General features: G+C 62.0%; 1 protein-coding gene across 7 annotated transcripts; it reads left to right on the forward strand.

The window, feature by feature from the left end:
- On the forward strand, positions 1–15,846 carry ZBTB7B (zinc finger and BTB domain containing 7B). Of its 7 annotated transcripts, XM_069575624.1 has the most exons (6): positions 70–106; positions 282–382; positions 3,913–4,012; positions 6,461–6,500; positions 12,043–13,202; positions 13,553–15,846. In XM_069575624.1, exons 5-6 carry the CDS (start codon positions 12,049–12,051, stop codon positions 14,016–14,018), a joined length of 1,620 nt encoding a protein of 539 aa, XP_069431725.1. In that variant the 5' UTR covers positions 70–106; positions 282–382; positions 3,913–4,012; positions 6,461–6,500; positions 12,043–12,048; the 3' UTR covers positions 14,019–15,846. The 7 variants fall into 7 exon arrangements, with proteins under 7 accessions (XP_069431707.1, XP_069431717.1, XP_069431686.1 ...); XM_069575585.1 differs by lacking the exon at positions 3,913–4,012 and having other exon boundaries at positions 57–106; XM_069575606.1 differs by lacking the exons at positions 3,913–4,012; positions 6,461–6,500 and having other exon boundaries at positions 1–123.
- Positions 15,847–15,887: the final 41 nt, after the last annotated feature.

Below are 15,887 nucleotides of genomic sequence, written 5' to 3' on the forward strand. Positions count from 1 at the left end.
GGAAGTGACAGAGGGTGTTGCTAAGGGTTGGGAGGGGGAGTTTGGGGGGTGGCAGGGGGCGGGGGGAGGGAGGGGAGGGATGGGGGGAAAGCAAGCAGGAGGACAGGTGAGACAGCAGGACAGGTGAGGCGGGCCCTGAGGGGGGGGGGCGGGTGGGAGCCAGGTGAATGTACGGTTCTCGGCGGCCAAGGGGGGGCGGGCGGCAGGAGGAGGCAGAGGGCTGCGGAGGAGGAGCCCCCCAGCAGAGAGCGGCGAGCCACTGACCGCGGCCTTCTGACCAGGACCGGAGCAGGGCCCCAAGCCCCCGGGCCTGGCGGGGGACGCGCTTCTCCCCACACCCGGAGCCTCAGCAGCTCCAGCCAGCGGACCCAAAGGCGGAGAGGTGAGTGTACCCCACTTTTGCCTCCTGGCTAGGGGTCCCCCATACTCGAGATTACTGCAGTGTCCTTCGTCTGTCCTGTAAGTGGGACCCCCCCACACACACGCGCGCATGCAGACCAGATTCCCACCACTCCCCTTTCCTGTGCCTTCCCGACACTCCGGGTCTTGGGAATTGATTTTAACGGGGAGGAAAGGTAGAGATGGAACTACAGCCTCCCCCAACCCAGGGCGGAGGGTCCCCAGAAACTTTCTATGCACTTCTGGGATCAGACAGACTGGCGGCTCCGGGATGGAGAGAGGGCGAGGCGGCGCCCAGCGCTCCCCTAGTCTCCTTCGTGACTTTAGAGGTAGACCCCCGACCCGACCGAGTTGAGGGAATGGAAACGCTGACGGACTCTAACTAGGACAACGCTCCCCCCACCTCCTCCGCGCCCCCTGGCGCGGTGGGTTGGACTCGGGCCAGTTGCATGGGGGGTGGGGGGAGCACAGGAGGAGCCGCGGCTTGGGGGAAAGTTACCGGCTGGACTATTTGGTTTCTTGCGCTTCCACAGCCGCGCTCTCTCGCCGGTAGTGGGGCTCAGCGACGACCTCCGAGCGATACAGAACGACCCCTCTCTCCGCCGCCCCTCAATCCCACTCTCTTCTTTCGGGCTCCAGTACTGCCGCCACCTTTTCAAAGCCAGCTCCTGCCCCCAGAACCCAAGAGCGAGTGTGGGCGACTAGGAAGAATCCTACCTATCATCCGTCCCCCACCGGCGCTGGCGCACCTGCCCCTACCCGGAGTGGGGGTCGCTACTGTGTTGTTGTAGGACCTAGTCTGAGCGCGGCTGGCAGAGGGTTGCCATTCAAAGGGGTGGGGGGCGCTGCTTTCAATTTCCAGTTTTCTCTCTCTCCTCCCACCCCACCCGAAGTAAGAGAGCGACGTGTCCCGGCCAGAGCGAGGGGGGGCCGGGAGTGGGGGGGCGGCGTGGGCAGCGGGTTGTGCCCGGACACGTGCCTGCCCAGGCGCCCCGGCCCTGCTGGTGTTTGGAGAGAGGGCGGGTCCCCTGCCCCCCGCCCCGCACAACCCCCACGTATCAAAGGGCGGCTGAGACGTGGTGAGACCTCGGGGCGCCCTGGGGGGGGGGGCAGGGAGCCTGGGTCCGGAGCAGGGGAGGGGCAGAGGCGCGGGTGCTAGCTGACCCACAGGAAACGAGCGCTGCTGACCTAGTTTGGGACACCGGAAGTGGGTGCTGGGGAGAGGGGGAGACCAGCAGGCTGTCCTGGCTTCCGGGCCAGGTGGAAGGCGTTCTTGAATTGACCCCCACCCGAAAGCAGTGAAGACCCCGAGCTGCAGCTGAGAATGAGAATGAGTCAGCGCAGCTATTCCCGCTTCCCTCAACTTATTCCTGGAGGAGGGAGACAGTTTATCAAGGCGCTGGGGGAGCCAGATTGGGCAGTGAGGGGTAAAACTGGGATAGGAACTCTCTCTTCCCTGAAGGTGCATGTGTGTAGGGGGTGGGTGAGTGAGGACTGGAGGATTATGGGGTTGCCTCCTGCTCCCCCCACACACACCAACTGGTTTGGTCACCCCTGTACCCGTCTGGCACTGCTGGGAGAGCTGGCATGGAGTGGGCATCAGGTTGGGCAGAGAGAGTGGGCATATGGAGTATTGTGCTGGCTGGAGAGGGACATATTTGTGACTGAGTTTGGGTAGCAGTTAGTATTCCTCCTTGGTGGTGACTGGGGAGAAGGGCAGGGGGCTCCCCCTGGAGCAGCTGATGAAACAAGAAGAAATCTCTGTCAGTGCTGCCTGTCCCTGGCCCCCGGGACCCCGGCTCCCCCAGCGTGCCTCTGTTACATGGTTGCTGTGGGCACGACGCAGCCTGCTGGCACCCCCAGACACTGTCCCCTCCCTTGGGTACCACACCCCTCAACCTTAGTACAGGGGTCAGGAAGGGGTTAATACCATCCAAAAGGGGCTCTGGGGAAGAAAGCAGGCAGTGCCCACTAGGCTCAGGTGTCAAGGAGGCCTGCTCCACTGGGGCACTCTCATCCCTGCTCAGCTCCGGCTGACATGGACCCCAGTGACTGGGAGACAGGTGCTGACCTCTTTCCCCTTCCCCATGGTGCCCCCTGGCACCCAGGGCCCCCAGCTCCTCCTTGGCCTAGTGCCTGCCCTGGGAGGGCGCGGCGGGCAGCGGGGGCTGGGCTAACAATGCACCATCGGGCCCTTTGTGTGCTTGCACTTGGCACCCTGGGGAAGGGTGGGGGAGGGGGCCCAGCGGGCATGGGGGGCGGAGCGCCTCTGGGGTGGGGACAGTGAAGGCTGGGGGAGAGAAGCAGAGAATGAAAGCAGGTGGGGAGGAAAGGGAAGTAGGTCAGCTAGGGTGCTGGCCCCCCATCCCAAGCCAGGGCAGAGAGAACCAGCCCCCGATCCTATGGCTGCCCAGATGGCATCATGCTGCCTGGGGCACAGCCTAGGACTGGGCATTTGGGGTCAGAAGTCACTGCCCAGGGGACTGCTCAGATAGAGGAGGCCTGGCCTGTACTGCCTCCTTCTTGGTGGCTAAGAGACCCAGTTCTGGCCCAAAGCCGAGGTCCCAAGACGGGTAGTGACTGGGCTCCAGGCAGGGCACTGCCCTCTGATAGAAGCCTCTGGGACTGCTTTGGGGCTTCCTGCCTCCAGCCTGCTTGGCTCCCTGACCTTCAGAGTTAAGACTGCCCTGCTACCAGGCCTTAGGGCCTATGCCTGTTTTGGCCTAGAGCTGAAGAGGAGGGTGGGGGAGGAAGGTGGGGACAGGCAGAGGGATAGGACCCTGGCATGGGGTGTGCCCGCCCTGGCCTCTTCCCCCTCCTTCTGCTGAGTAAACTCGTGAGTAAACTTGACGTTTTGCCCGGACAGTTTGAAGTTGCCTCGCCGCCCCCCCACCACCACCGGTCCTGCCAACACACAGGCGGCCAGGCGCCAAGGCTGGCCTGGGGGACTAGGGGGAAGGGGTTAGAGCTACTGTTGTCCACCATCACAGATCCTGGAGAGGCAGAAATGATCCCCCACCCAGGCAGACCCAGGTCTTGGCAAGAGTCTTGGCTGGGACCTATAAACATCTGTCCCAGAACATTGGGGAGCCTACAGAAAGTGGCCTGGAAGCAGAGCCTCTGCCCACTTCTGACTTCCACCCGCACTAAGTAAAGGCACCCAGCTACCCTCTGGTCCCCTGAGTTGCCACCTTTAATGTTCACAGGCTATGGGACACAAGGGGAAAAGCTACCTTTAGCAAATTCCACAGGGACACCAGAAAATGGTTCCCTCTTCATTCTGTCCCACAGCCTGGAGCAGGTGGGAGGCTAGTGGCCTTCCTTGGCATCTTAGCCCTCTCTTCACTGAGGCCTCCTAGTTGCCATGGCCTCAGCCCTAGAGGGTGGAATCCACATTTACCAGCAGAATTTCTTGACCTCACCCCTGGGTCTAACCCTATATATATCTCTCTCCACCATACTACTCATCAGGCCTAGCCCTAATCTTCCCCAACCCCTTCCTCTGCTTGCTAGCATCACAGAGCCGAGTCAGCTTTCAGAGCTCTCCAGCCAGAAATACTCGTGCCAGATCCAGGGGCTGACGGTGCCCCAGACAAAAGAGGGCTGGTGGCAGGTAAATGGAGCCAGTGACCCCCCACAAACATGCCAACTGACTTTTTACTTGACATCACTAATTCCTCTTAGGCCTCCCTAGGCCACCAGAATGGTCCCGAGGCCCGGCAGGGGGAAATGCCTTCCCAGTCCCTGCCGGCCTCGGAGTGGGGCTCCACCAGGCCCTTACTTTCGACCTCATGTCTCTGGCTTCAGTTTCCTTCCTGTTTCCACCGCCCCCCCCCCCCAGCTCCTCCCCACCCATATGCCCCTTTCAACAGACATCCTCTCCTCCTTCCTTCCTCCTTTCCTCCCGCTTTGCCTGGGAGCAGGGGTCCTCTCCCCCAATCATAGACCTCCTGCCTTTTACCTCTTCTAAACACAGTCCCCCTGGAGATTCATGACCACCTCCCATCCCCTGCTCTGCTTTCCCCACCCCATCAGCAGTGAGGCTCTGGGGAAGGCAAGAGCACAGGGCTTCTCAAGGGAACTACAACTCCCAAGGTACATGCAAAGCAATTGTGGTGCATACTGGGAGTTGTAGTCCTTCTTGATCTCTCAGTTTGGTTAAGTTGGAATTTTTCTGGATGGGACTAAAAGTGGACTGGGATGACTTGGAACCTGGGGACCCGATGGATCCCCCCAGCTTGTCCTCATCACCTTGTTCCCCCAGGACACCATGTATCCATGATTGTCATCCACCCCACCCCCAGCTGAGACATGCTACCCATTCTCACCTTAGGGCTCCACCCAAGTGATGCCCACACCCTGCCCTGCTGCCCCTGGCAGGGGTGGAATGGAGGGGCCCCATGAACTCCCTCCCTGCCCCGTGCCCTCTAGGCTGGTTCCCTCCCTTTACAGGGATCAAAGGGCAGAGAGCAGCCCCACCCCACTCCCTGGCAGGCTGCGGGCACTAGGGTGATCAGGAATTGCAGGGACTCTGGTGCCCAAGCAAATGCTTGGGCAGGGGGTTGCCGGGAGGCCAGCACCTGGCAGCAGAGAGACACTGGCCCCCATCTTGGGGAGTAGAACCTTCAATAACTGTTCATCAAGCTGTCCATAGCCCCCTTGGACTCTCTTTGTATAGGCCCTAAACTGTGTACTGCCTCTTGAGGAGATGGCTTGAGAACAGGGTCTTGGGCCTTATCTGTAGGACCTAGGGGCCTGGGCCCGCCTAGCTGGCACCAAGGCACAGGGGTGACCCTCCCCCACCCCAGGCCCACAGTTGGCATGGGGCGCTGGGAGCCAGGGGGGTAGGAGGGAGAGGAGGGCAGGACTGCCAGCATCCTGGTGGGTAGGTGCCAACCGGGCCGGGAGCTGGTGAGGGGCAGCAGGCCAGCGGCATTGAGCCAGCAGCTGTTGGGGGGAAAGGGGAGGGGATATTTTAGGGGGCATTTCTGTGGCACCCCCTCCCAGCCCAGCAGGACATGGGATGGCCTAGTGGCTGGGGGACCTAGGGCCCGCCTCGTTACAGGAATAAGAGACCCCCAGAGTTGTTTAAGTGGAACTTTGTGGCCCACCCTCCTCTGGGCTCAGAGCCCTCCTGAGTTGCCCCTCAGGCCCAGGCGGGTCCCACCCAACCGGCCAGGGTGGCAGCAGCTTACGCAAGGGGTGGGGCTAGGCGCTTCCCAGCAGATGCCCCCTCTCGGCTCCTTCCTCTTTCGGTGCCCACAGCTCCCCCCATCTGTCCACCCCACCTCAGGCCACCTCTATCCCCCTGATCCCCCTGGCCACTGGGGGCTGGCACAAGTGCTGCCCCCTGGCCTGGTTGGCAGGGGCTGGCGCCCGGGCAAAGAACTGTGGTATGTGAGTGGGTTTGGGGTGAGGCATGGGGAGGGCGGGGTGCTGCCTTGCCCAGCCCCTGAGGGCCCCAGCCCAGTACGGGGTGGGGAAAATTCGGCCAGCTCCCAAGGGTGCTGAGGGCCCCACTGGGGGTCTGAAGGGCCTCCCTGTGGTCCCCTGTTAGTCCACATGCCCTGAGGGGCTGGGACCTGGGCACCTGTCACCCCTGGCACTGACTGTCCAGGCTTCCCCTCCTCCCTCTCTGGCCACTGCTGCCTCCTATCCCCTCCCCTCCCTTCTTCCTTCTCCTGGTCCCACCTCCAGCAGCCTCTCCCATTGCTCCTCCTCACCTCTGTCCTCCTGGACTGTCCCAGCTCCTACCTTTCCTACCGCTCACCTTTTTCCCCTTTTAGGACTGAGTCAGGACAGGCGGGGGTGGGTATAGCTGGGGCTTCGGGCACCACAGGCAGAGACTCTAGGCCCTCTCCCACGCTGCCAGGCCTCTGGTAACCCCTCCCTCCATCTGGGGGGAGGGGGGGCAGCACCCAGAGGGTTAAGGCTGTAGGGGGGAGGGGCTGGGCCAAGTCGTGGGCGGCCCCTTTGAAGGAGGGAGCTGGAGCGGGGAACAGCCACCCTGCCTGCCCCCCAGCCAGGCCCTCCCCCACCCCTCCCAACCTGTTCCCCCCAGGGGCCAGGAGGAGTTGCCGGCAAGGCCCCTCAGCGTTCAGGTGAGTAGGCCCCGCTCTGGCTTGGGAGATCAGGCCCCAGGGGAGGCTCGGAGGCCTAGAATTGGCCAAGGGTCAGAGAGGGACTGAAAAACAGGCTAGGAAGAGGGTGTCCAAATTTTCACAGGGGGTGGTTTAGGGAACTGAGGGGCTGAGGGGCTGGAGTATGGGAGAACCTCTGTGTCCGAGGGACGTAGGAGGGCAGGAGAGCAGAAGAAGGGGCCTACGGGAGCCGAGGGGCTGCTGGGCCAGGACAGGAGGTTGGACAGGCTGGCAGGGAGCCGGGCTCCGGGGATTGGGCTGGGGTGTCCTCTGGGGCTGGGGGGCTCAGGTTTCTGCCGGCGGCTTGGCGGGTGTGGGGTTACCAGCCGGCTCGGTTACGCAGCCGGGGACGCTAGGCTAGGGGGGAGGGGGTGGGCACAGGGCAGACCCTGGCACCTTGTAGGTCTCCTCAGGCCCTCAGGGGATCTGGCGCTGCTCCGGCAGACCCCTGCTGGGAGCGCTGATGGCCAGGGTCTGTCCAGGCGCATGGTTGCCTGGCCTTGGGTGGGCAGCCTCTGGGGAAACTCCAGCTGCTCCAGGGCTGGAAACTCTGACAGGCAGAGAGGCCTAGGCTGTCCCCCAACCCTACCCCACATCCGCTCTCACTGTACACCCCCCCACCCATCTTCGCAACTGTTCCCCCCGATTTTGGTCCTGTGCTTCATCCAGAATGGGGTCATGGGTGCCTAAATGCAACCATCTCATGGCAAGACCAGGCCTTGGAGGGCAGGCCCGATTTCTTAATTTAATTCCTCTGCCCCTCTCCACCCGCATCCAACCATCGGCCTGGGGAGAAGAGAAGAGATGCTTGGAGTAGGGTGAAATGGAGGAAGTGGGAGAGGCCTGAACGAGAGAACCAAAAGCCAAAAGAAAGGAGAGGTAGGGATGGTTCCTTGGAGACCTAGGGACTTAAGGACTCAGTAGAGAGAGAGGAAGCAGGAGCCTTGCAAGGGCTGAAGGGAGGAAAGCAAAGGATGAGCCGCGGAGAGAGGAGACAAGGGTCCGAGAAGGCAGGAAGGAGACAGAAAGAGGCCAAGGCAAGGGGCCAAGAGTGGAGAGGGGCTGAGGGCAGGCGTCCCCAAAGGAAAAGAGGGGAAGACTAGGGAAGACGGAGTTGCCCCATTCCTTTCCCCGCCATCTTTTATCTCCCTCAGATTTCCCCTGATGCGATCTCAGAGGCTGTGGACTAGGGCGGGTGTCATGGAAAGAAAGTGTGGGAGAACACTGAGGTCTCCCTCCTGTCAAACGCTGAAGCACCAGGAATTGGGGATTTTGAGGGAGGAGAGGCTTAACCCCCACAGCACCGGGAAGCAGCCAACTCCCCTTGCCTCCTTCCCCCTTCGTGGCTTGCGGTCTCTCTTCCCCGCCTCGGCCCCCAGGAAGTGTGAGTGCTGGGGTGGTGAGGTTAGGAGGGGGAAGCGACATATGGGGGATGGGGAAGGCATGTACTAGCTTGGAGGGGCTGGGTGGGGAGCGAAAGGCTCCATGCATGTCTGGGGCATCCTGGGCTGAGGGCCTCTCCTTCAAAGCCCTTCCAGTCCTCCAGGGGATTCACCTCCACCTCTCACCCCGCCTTTCCAACTGGGCAGTCCAGATGGCTTCAGCCCTGGGCCCCAGAGGCCCTAAGAAAGGGTGGAAGAAGCTGGGGAGCTAGGATTCCTGGGTCCCTGAGGACTTTGGACTGGCTGTCCTATTTCCCCACCCCCGCCCTTGGTCCAGCCACAGGCCAAAGCCCTGGCTTCGTGCAAACTTCGCTCCAAAAAAACAGGAAGAGAACCTGAGGCTGGAGTTGGGGTGGGGGTTGGGGGGGGGAGAAAGGAGAAAGAAGTAAGGGGGAAGGGTGGCCAGCCAAGGTGGGAAGAGCGTCAGGCCTCTCCATCACCCTGGCAGGAGGCATCACAGCCTGGCCCTCATCCTCACCCCAAGCTGCTACACCTGGAGAAGCTGGCCAGGTCCCTCTCGGGCTCTCTGGCAGAGCCCGGAGGTGGGGGCCTCTGAGCCTAAGGAGGGGGTGCTCTGTGTGCCTGAGTCTCAGGCCCATATCTATTTTCTCCGCCACTAATCCTGTTTCCGCCTGCTGCCCCCCACACTAAGCCTCACTCCCCTAATCCCCAGGGTGTGGGGAAGGGGGGCCAGCTTTACTCAGCTGCCCCATTCAGGGCCTCGTATCCCAGCTCTTCAGCTGGCTCAAGCCGGCAGTGTTGGCCCTGGTATTCCCCCAGCCCTTCACTGGACACTGCCTGAGGTCAGCACCTGGAAAGACTTTCAGCCTCCTTTTCCTTCCCGTGCCAGGGCCAGTGCCCTCTACCTTTTGGTTTCTTGGTGGTGGACACACCTTGGGAGGTGCCTTTGGGCACTGAGGGGTAGGTGATAGGGGCTCCCACCTTTGCCCCCTCCCATACTGTTCTATCCCCAAAGTCTTCCCCCAACCAAAGATGGGGCAAGCTTGACTCAGGGCCCAGTTTCAAGAGAGCTGCCCACCGGCTTGGCCGGTCTAGCAGGCCTGACAGTGAGGGGAGCCTGGGGGGGTGACGGGAAAGGGGGGAGAGATGGGGCGGGGCCCCCAGTTCTTCCCCCTACCAGGCAAACAGACCTTGCCTGGCTCCCTGGCACAGCTGCCCCCCCACCAACCACCACACACGCCCATGCCCACAAGGTCTTAGCAAGAGGGGGCATGCCAGGCTGGGTGGGGATGGGCCGTCCTCATGGGCGTCGGGGGGCTGGGCCCTCTGGGATATAGAGGTGGGAAGGGTGCCCAAGTTGGGGTGGGCACCCTGGCATCAGTGCCCCACCCTGGCAGAAAGAAGGGGCGAGTTCCTCCCCATCAGTCCCTCCCAGATGATGGGGCCTGAAGTGCCCCCTTGGCCTGGTTGGCACCAGCCTAGCTCCAGGTGGCACCTAAGTCAGCATGGGTGCCAGAGCCCTGAGAAAGGGCTAGGGGAGTTTCCCAGAAGCTAGAGACCCATAGGAACACCTCCCCTTCCCAGATGGGTCCTCTGCCTCTCTCTCCCTTCATTGCTACTGCGTGGCCGTGGGCTTTGGAGTTAGGCCCTAGGGGTTAAACACCTACCCTTGCCCAAGCCCCGTGTGATCTGCATCGTGAACCAGCCTGAGCCTGTGACCTGACAGCAGGGTCAGCCAATCAGCAACCCCGCCACACCAAGTTGCCACAGAGATGGCCCTGGGGTGGGAGAAGGGAGGCGGGCTTAAGCAGCGGGAATGGGTGGGGTGGGAGGGAAGAAGGGAGAGGGACAGGGTGAGCCACGTGCCTGCGGGTGCACAGCTCCGGGCCAATGGACAGGGAGGACAGCCCCACCCATCCCCCTCAGGAGGGACAGGATTCACTTTGGGCTCAGGAGGGTGCCCACTGCGACTTGAGTGGCCACTGCTGCTGCCCACCTGGTTTTGTTTGTTCCTAAGTCCTGGGGCCATTTGCCACTTGTACTATTTGTAAAGTACAGGTGGGAAAACCCAAGGAAACTGGGAGTGCTCCCAGACTGCTTGGCCCTCAGGGAGAGAAGTGATTTGTGGACTTGAGGTGGGAAGGGGTGGGCTATCTGAGGGTGCCTGACTGTGGCTTATGAGCCAGCACATGGGTGCTACTCACTCAAGGCTTCCACGCAGGCATCCGGATGCTATAGGGAAGACAGGGAGGCAGGCAGAGACGATGCAGTTCTTGTGTCCTCAAAAGGAAACCTGTAGCCCTCGACTCCTCCAGCCCCCTCAAAACCCTTCCCCATCAGTGGCCGAGACTGAGCAGTTGGTGGGAGTGGCAGAGAAGACTGGCAAACTGTCAGTGAGACTTGCCCTACGGATCATCCGGTCAGCCTTTAATTTTGCAGATGAGGAAATGGGAAAGAAAGTGACTGGTTCAGGGTCATGTAGCTAGTAGTAACCAGACTCCCCCTGGGTGATTTGACGGAGGGAGACAGACCTTTCTCCCAGCAGAGACCATCTGTATAGCGCAGTCTGCCTCCGGGTGAGGCTTGGTTTCTCCCTCCCAAGGCCAGAACTTTTATTGAGCCCCTACTATGTGTTAGGCGTTGTGCCCCCCACGGGCTCATTTAACCTTCACCACAGCCCTAGGAATCAGGTGGAGTTATCCCATGCTATAGACATGGGATGTTTATAGAAAAGAAGGTTCGGAGATTAAACAACTTGTTTAAGGATCACAGAGCTAATCAGCCGCAGAGTGAGGATTCAAACTCAAGCCTGGATGACTCCAGAGCCCAGCTCTTTCCAGGCCTCAACTCTGTCTCCAGTTGCTCCAGACCACCAAACGTCAGGGTGGAAGGGCTGAGCGGCTTTCATCCCCGCCCGCTCCTTGTGTACCATGAGGAGACAGAAGCACAGAGAGAAATGACTTGGCCAAGGTCATTCAGCAAGATAGTAGCAGAGCCAGGATTAGAAGCTGATCTCCTCACTTCCAGGCCAGACTCACTCTGCTAGCTGCCTTCCTCCACCAGCCTTGGGACTGCCGGAGTGCTGTGCCTTCTGTGGCTGTGCCTTGGAAAGGCTCGCACAGAGGGTGGAAGAAGGTCTTCCGGAGAGGGGGGCTCTCCTGACTGGCCAGGAATGCAGAGGGAGAGCTGGCAGTGGCAGCCCGGTGGAGGAGGGGTAGGGCTGGAACTTGGCCTATTGGCAGGGGGGAGGGGTGGGGACGATGCTTATCGGTGCGGGGCAGGAAGCACCCGCGCCAGCGCCAGCGACACCCCAGCAAAGGGTGGCTGCTCCTTGGCCCCATGGGGGAGGGGAGGATGTGGGGGGAGGTATGCTGGGAGCTGTGTTTCCCTTTTGGCCTCTACAAGGGGGAGACCTAGAAGGGGAGATGAACTTTTAGTGGGTGGGAAAGAAGGTGGGTCCTGGGGAGCCACCTCCCAGGTTTGCAGTGTTTTTATAGTGCACCAAACGCTTTAGGGAGATAATGTGAGCTAAAGCACCTGACCTTGCCTTGAACAGACCTTGGCCCAAAGTGAATCTGAACTCTCTCATTGGCCTCTCTCTGGGGTGAGAGGAGGTTCCATCACAGAGACTGTCACCCCACTTTTCAGATGCCTGAGGCTGGCTGCAAGAGGCACCCAGAGTCCTTCAGCCAGTTCTTCATGAAGCCTGAACCAGAACACAGGCATCCTTTCTCCCAGACCAGTGCTTCTTCCAAAGGGATGGGAACGGGCAGGTGAAGCAGATGGGTCTCTAGGAAAGGCCAGAAAGGCAGAGCTCTTGCACTCACTGAGGCAGAACATTGCACAGTGGTTAGGAACAGGGCTCGGCCGCCTCCTGGCTTTGAACCTGTTCTGCACTTAGCATAGAAAGTCACTTCACATGTCTGCGCCTCAGGTTCCTGCCTGTGAAATGGATAATTGTTACTTTAGAAGGTCATGGAAGATGAAATGGGTATAAAGCACTTGAAGGGCCTGTGCTCATGGCCAGGGCTGGTGTTCCGTCTCTGGGCGCCCTGGCAGGGCTGAGTGCTCCTAACCTCCCCTTCTCCTTCACTCCGCAGGAGAAGATGGGGAGCCCTGAGGATGACCTGATCGGGATTCCATTCCCAGACCACAGCAGTGAGCTCCTGAGCTGCCTCAATGAGCAGCGCCAGCTGGGCCACCTCTGTGACCTCACCATCCGGACGCAGGGCCTGGAGTACCGCACCCACCGGGCTGTGCTGGCTGCCTGCAGCCACTACTTCAAGAAGCTCTTCACCGAGGGTGGTGGCGGTGCGCTCTCGGGTGCTGGGGGCGGTGGGACAGCTGCTGGGGGTGCAGGGGCCGGCGTGTGCGAGTTGGACTTCGTGGGGCCGGAGGCACTGGGTGCCCTGCTCGAGTTTGCCTACACAGCCACCCTGACCACCAGCAGCGCCAACATGCCAGCCGTACTGCAGGCCGCGCGGCTGCTGGAGATCCCCTGTGTCATCGCGGCCTGCATGGAGATCCTGCAGGGCAGCGGACTAGAGGCGCCCAGCCCGGACGAGGACGACTGTGAGCGCGCGAGGCAGTACCTGGAAGCCTTCGCCTGTACAGCCAGCGCCTCAGCTTCGGGAGTCCCCAACGGTGACGACAGCCCTCCACAGGCACCCCTCCCACCGCCGCCACCACCACCGCCTCCTCGGCCTGTTGCCCGCCGCAGCCGCAAGCCCCGCAAAGCTTTCCTGCAGACCAAGGGGGCCCGGGCCAACCACCTGGTGCCCGAGGTGCCCACGGTGCCCACCCATCCCTTCACCTACGAGGAGGAGGAGGAGGCGAGCAGAGTGGGCAGCGGGCTGGGAGACAGCTACAGCCCTCCCACAGGGGCTGCCTCACCCCCCGAGGGGCCCCTGAGCTACGAGGCCTGCGAGGGTGAGGAAGAAGAGGAGGAGCTGGTGTACCCCCCACCCTACGGGCTGGCACAGGGCGGCGGGCCCCCGCTGTCCCCAGAGGAGCTGGGCTCAGACGAGGATGCCATCGACCCCGACCTGATGGCCTACCTCAGCTCCCTGCACCAGGACACCCTGCCTCCAGGCCTGGACAGCCAGGACAAGCTGGTGCGCAAACGCCGCTCCCAGATGCCCCAGGAGTGCCCAGTCTGCCACAAGATCATCCACGGGGCAGGCAAACTGCCACGCCACATGAGGACCCATACGGGTGAGAAGCCCTTCGCCTGTGAAGTCTGCGGTGTCCGATTCACCCGGTGAGCACCAGGGGGGAAGAGGCCCAGCAGGGGCCATGTGGGGGGTGGGGGGTGGCGCAAGGGAGAAAGGGATTGTGAGACCCTTTCCATGTGGGGGGTGTGGAGGGAGAGGATCCTGGAGGGACTGTGGGGTGGTCCCCAGGCTGAGGCGAGAGACCAGGAGAAAGAAAGTCAAGGAAGGTGGGTCTGGGGCCTTAAAGATCTGACTGTGCTGGAGGCAGGTGGTTAACCTGGGGCTAAGTCATCAAGGGTCTCCCTGAGCAGAAATAGGGGAACAGTGCTAGGGGGCGGGACCGGCGACCCAAGGACCCCCTGTGACGGCTCCCTTCGCCCTCTCCCTGCCGGGCCAGGAACGACAAGCTGAAGATCCACATGCGGAAGCACACCGGAGAGCGCCCCTACTCGTGCTCACACTGCCCAGCCCGCTTCCTGCACAGCTACGACCTCAAGAACCACATGCACCTGCACACAGGGGACCGGCCCTACGAGTGCCACCTGTGCCACAAGGCTTTCGCCAAGGAGGACCACCTGCAGCGCCACCTCAAGGGCCAGAACTGCCTGGAGGTGCGCACCCGGCGGCGCCGCAAGGACGATGCGCCCCCTCACTACCCCCCGCCCTCCGCCGCCGCCTCGTCGCCTGCTGGCCTTGACCTCTCCAACGGTCACTTGGACACCTTCCGCCTGTCTCTGGCTCGATTCTGGGAGACGTCCGCCCCTACCGGGCCCCCAGACTCCACCCCAGGGCCCCCTGATGACGAGGAGGAGGAGGGGGCACCCGCCACACCTCAGGCTGAAGGTGCCATGGACACCTCTTAAAGAGGGGCGAGTGGCCGAGCTGGAGCAGCACGGGGACCGGGGAGGCCCATGCCAAGCAGTGGGAGTGTACACAGCAGAGACGGCGCTGGGGGTCAGGCCCTGAGTCTCCCTGGCATCGGAAATAGGCTCCTTCCCTCAGAGCCCTCATTCCAGTTCCAAGCCGAGAAGGTTTTGGGGCAGAGTCTCCCCAGATTGGGGTGCTCTCCCACGGAGTGATACATATGATATTATGTATATATTTACAGCTCCATTGTAAAGGTGGGGTCCCTGTCCCCAGCTGCTCCTGGGGAGTAGAAGCAATAATGTATTTCTGATTTGTGGGGTCCCTCTTCGGCTATGCGGGTTTCTAGGGGGTGGGGGGCTTGGGACCAAAGCCTTGCCCCACCCCCATGCCCCTTGGGGTTTTGGCTGTGTTAGGGGGTGAAGGACTGCCCCTCCCTTTCGAGACCCCTCCTTCCTGGTTTCTGTTCCCTTTTCCTGGCAGTGAATTACGCAAAGGGGGGCGGCAAAGGATGGGTAGGTGGGGGAAAGCAAGGTAAAAGCTTGGAAGACGGGGACTGGGCCTGTAAGGAAGGAGCCATCCCAGTCCCCCTCCGCCCTTCTCCCAGCGCTGAGTCATGGGGTCCTGGAGAAGGGGGCGGGGTGGCCTGATTGGCTCGCCCGCCCCTGGGGGCAGCGGGAGGGCCCCGCCCAGCCAGGGGAGCCGCTGCCGGTTCTCCTCCCCGGCCCTCCCCTCCCGCGTCCCCGGGCAGGGAATGTCTTGTTCCCGCCGCTCCCTCCCCGGGGCCAGAGGGCAGGGCGGGCCGGGCGGTGTCCTACCCTCTTCTCCTCCTCCCCACCTCCTCCCCGCCCAGGTGCGAGCCGCCACCACCACTGCTGCCGCCCCTGACTCACGCCGCCCCCGGGCTGGCGCGGTGCTGGGTGTGGGACCGGGTGAGGGGCTGGCGGGGAGCCTGGCGGAGAACGGGCTGGCCGGCGCCATCTGGCGGCTGTGCCCTGCGCGGGCGAGCGCCCCTGGCGGCCACTGCCAGGGAGCCGCCTTCTCCACCTCCACCACCCCAGCGGGTGAGCCGCGCCCCCTTGCCAAGGCCGGGGCGCGGAACTGCTCGCCCGCCCCCAGGGAAAGTGGGCTGCGGCCCTGTGGGAAAGGAGTCCTACCCTCAGACCCTTGCCTGCCAGGGCTCCCTGTTGGGGTGGGGAGAGTAATTCCCTCACTCTTCCCTTAGGATTGAATCCACCCCCCCCCCCCCCGCCCCCGTTCTGTACATAGCCTTTTCTGTTGGTCTTGTTGAAATCTAGTTTCAGATTTTTAACTACCCAATTCTGCTGGGGGTGGGGGTATCTCCCCCGCCTCCTCGCTGGGTGCTGGACCCCGCTCCGCTCGGGCCTGGGCTCTGCCTTGCACTATTTCCCCTCCCTGGCCTGGCGGCCCCCCCCCTCCTTAAAAGGGGCAGGTTCAGGGGCCCGGTGCTCTCCCTCCCTCCCATGCACCCCCATGCCCATTTGCACAGCTGCCCAGGTACCCCCAATAGTGGGGGGGGTTACAGGGAGGGGGTAGCGGGACCAGTCCTTGTCTCTATTTAAAAAGTGATGATGTAATATATTGGGGTAGAGGGAGGCCAGGTTGCTCTGGGCCTCCTCTTTGCATTTCAGGTGATGGGAGGCCCAGCCCCGGGGAGTGAGGACAGTGTGGCCTCCCCCCCCTTGCGGCTTCTCCACTCAGTGCCTTAAGGGGGGAGGCGGTCCCCCCTCTCCTGTGCCCTCCCCTTCCCTTGCCCCCCACCTCGGGTGTAAGCGACAGGAAGAAATAATAATAATTTAAGATTCACGCTTGTGTCCAACTTTGATTTCTTTATTTTGGAGGTAGGT

Source organism: Ovis canadensis, chromosome 1, assembly GCF_042477335.2.
Source record: "Ovis canadensis isolate MfBH-ARS-UI-01 breed Bighorn chromosome 1, ARS-UI_OviCan_v2, whole genome shotgun sequence".
In the NCBI taxonomy this organism is placed as follows: Eukaryota; Metazoa; Chordata; class Mammalia; order Artiodactyla; family Bovidae; genus Ovis; species Ovis canadensis.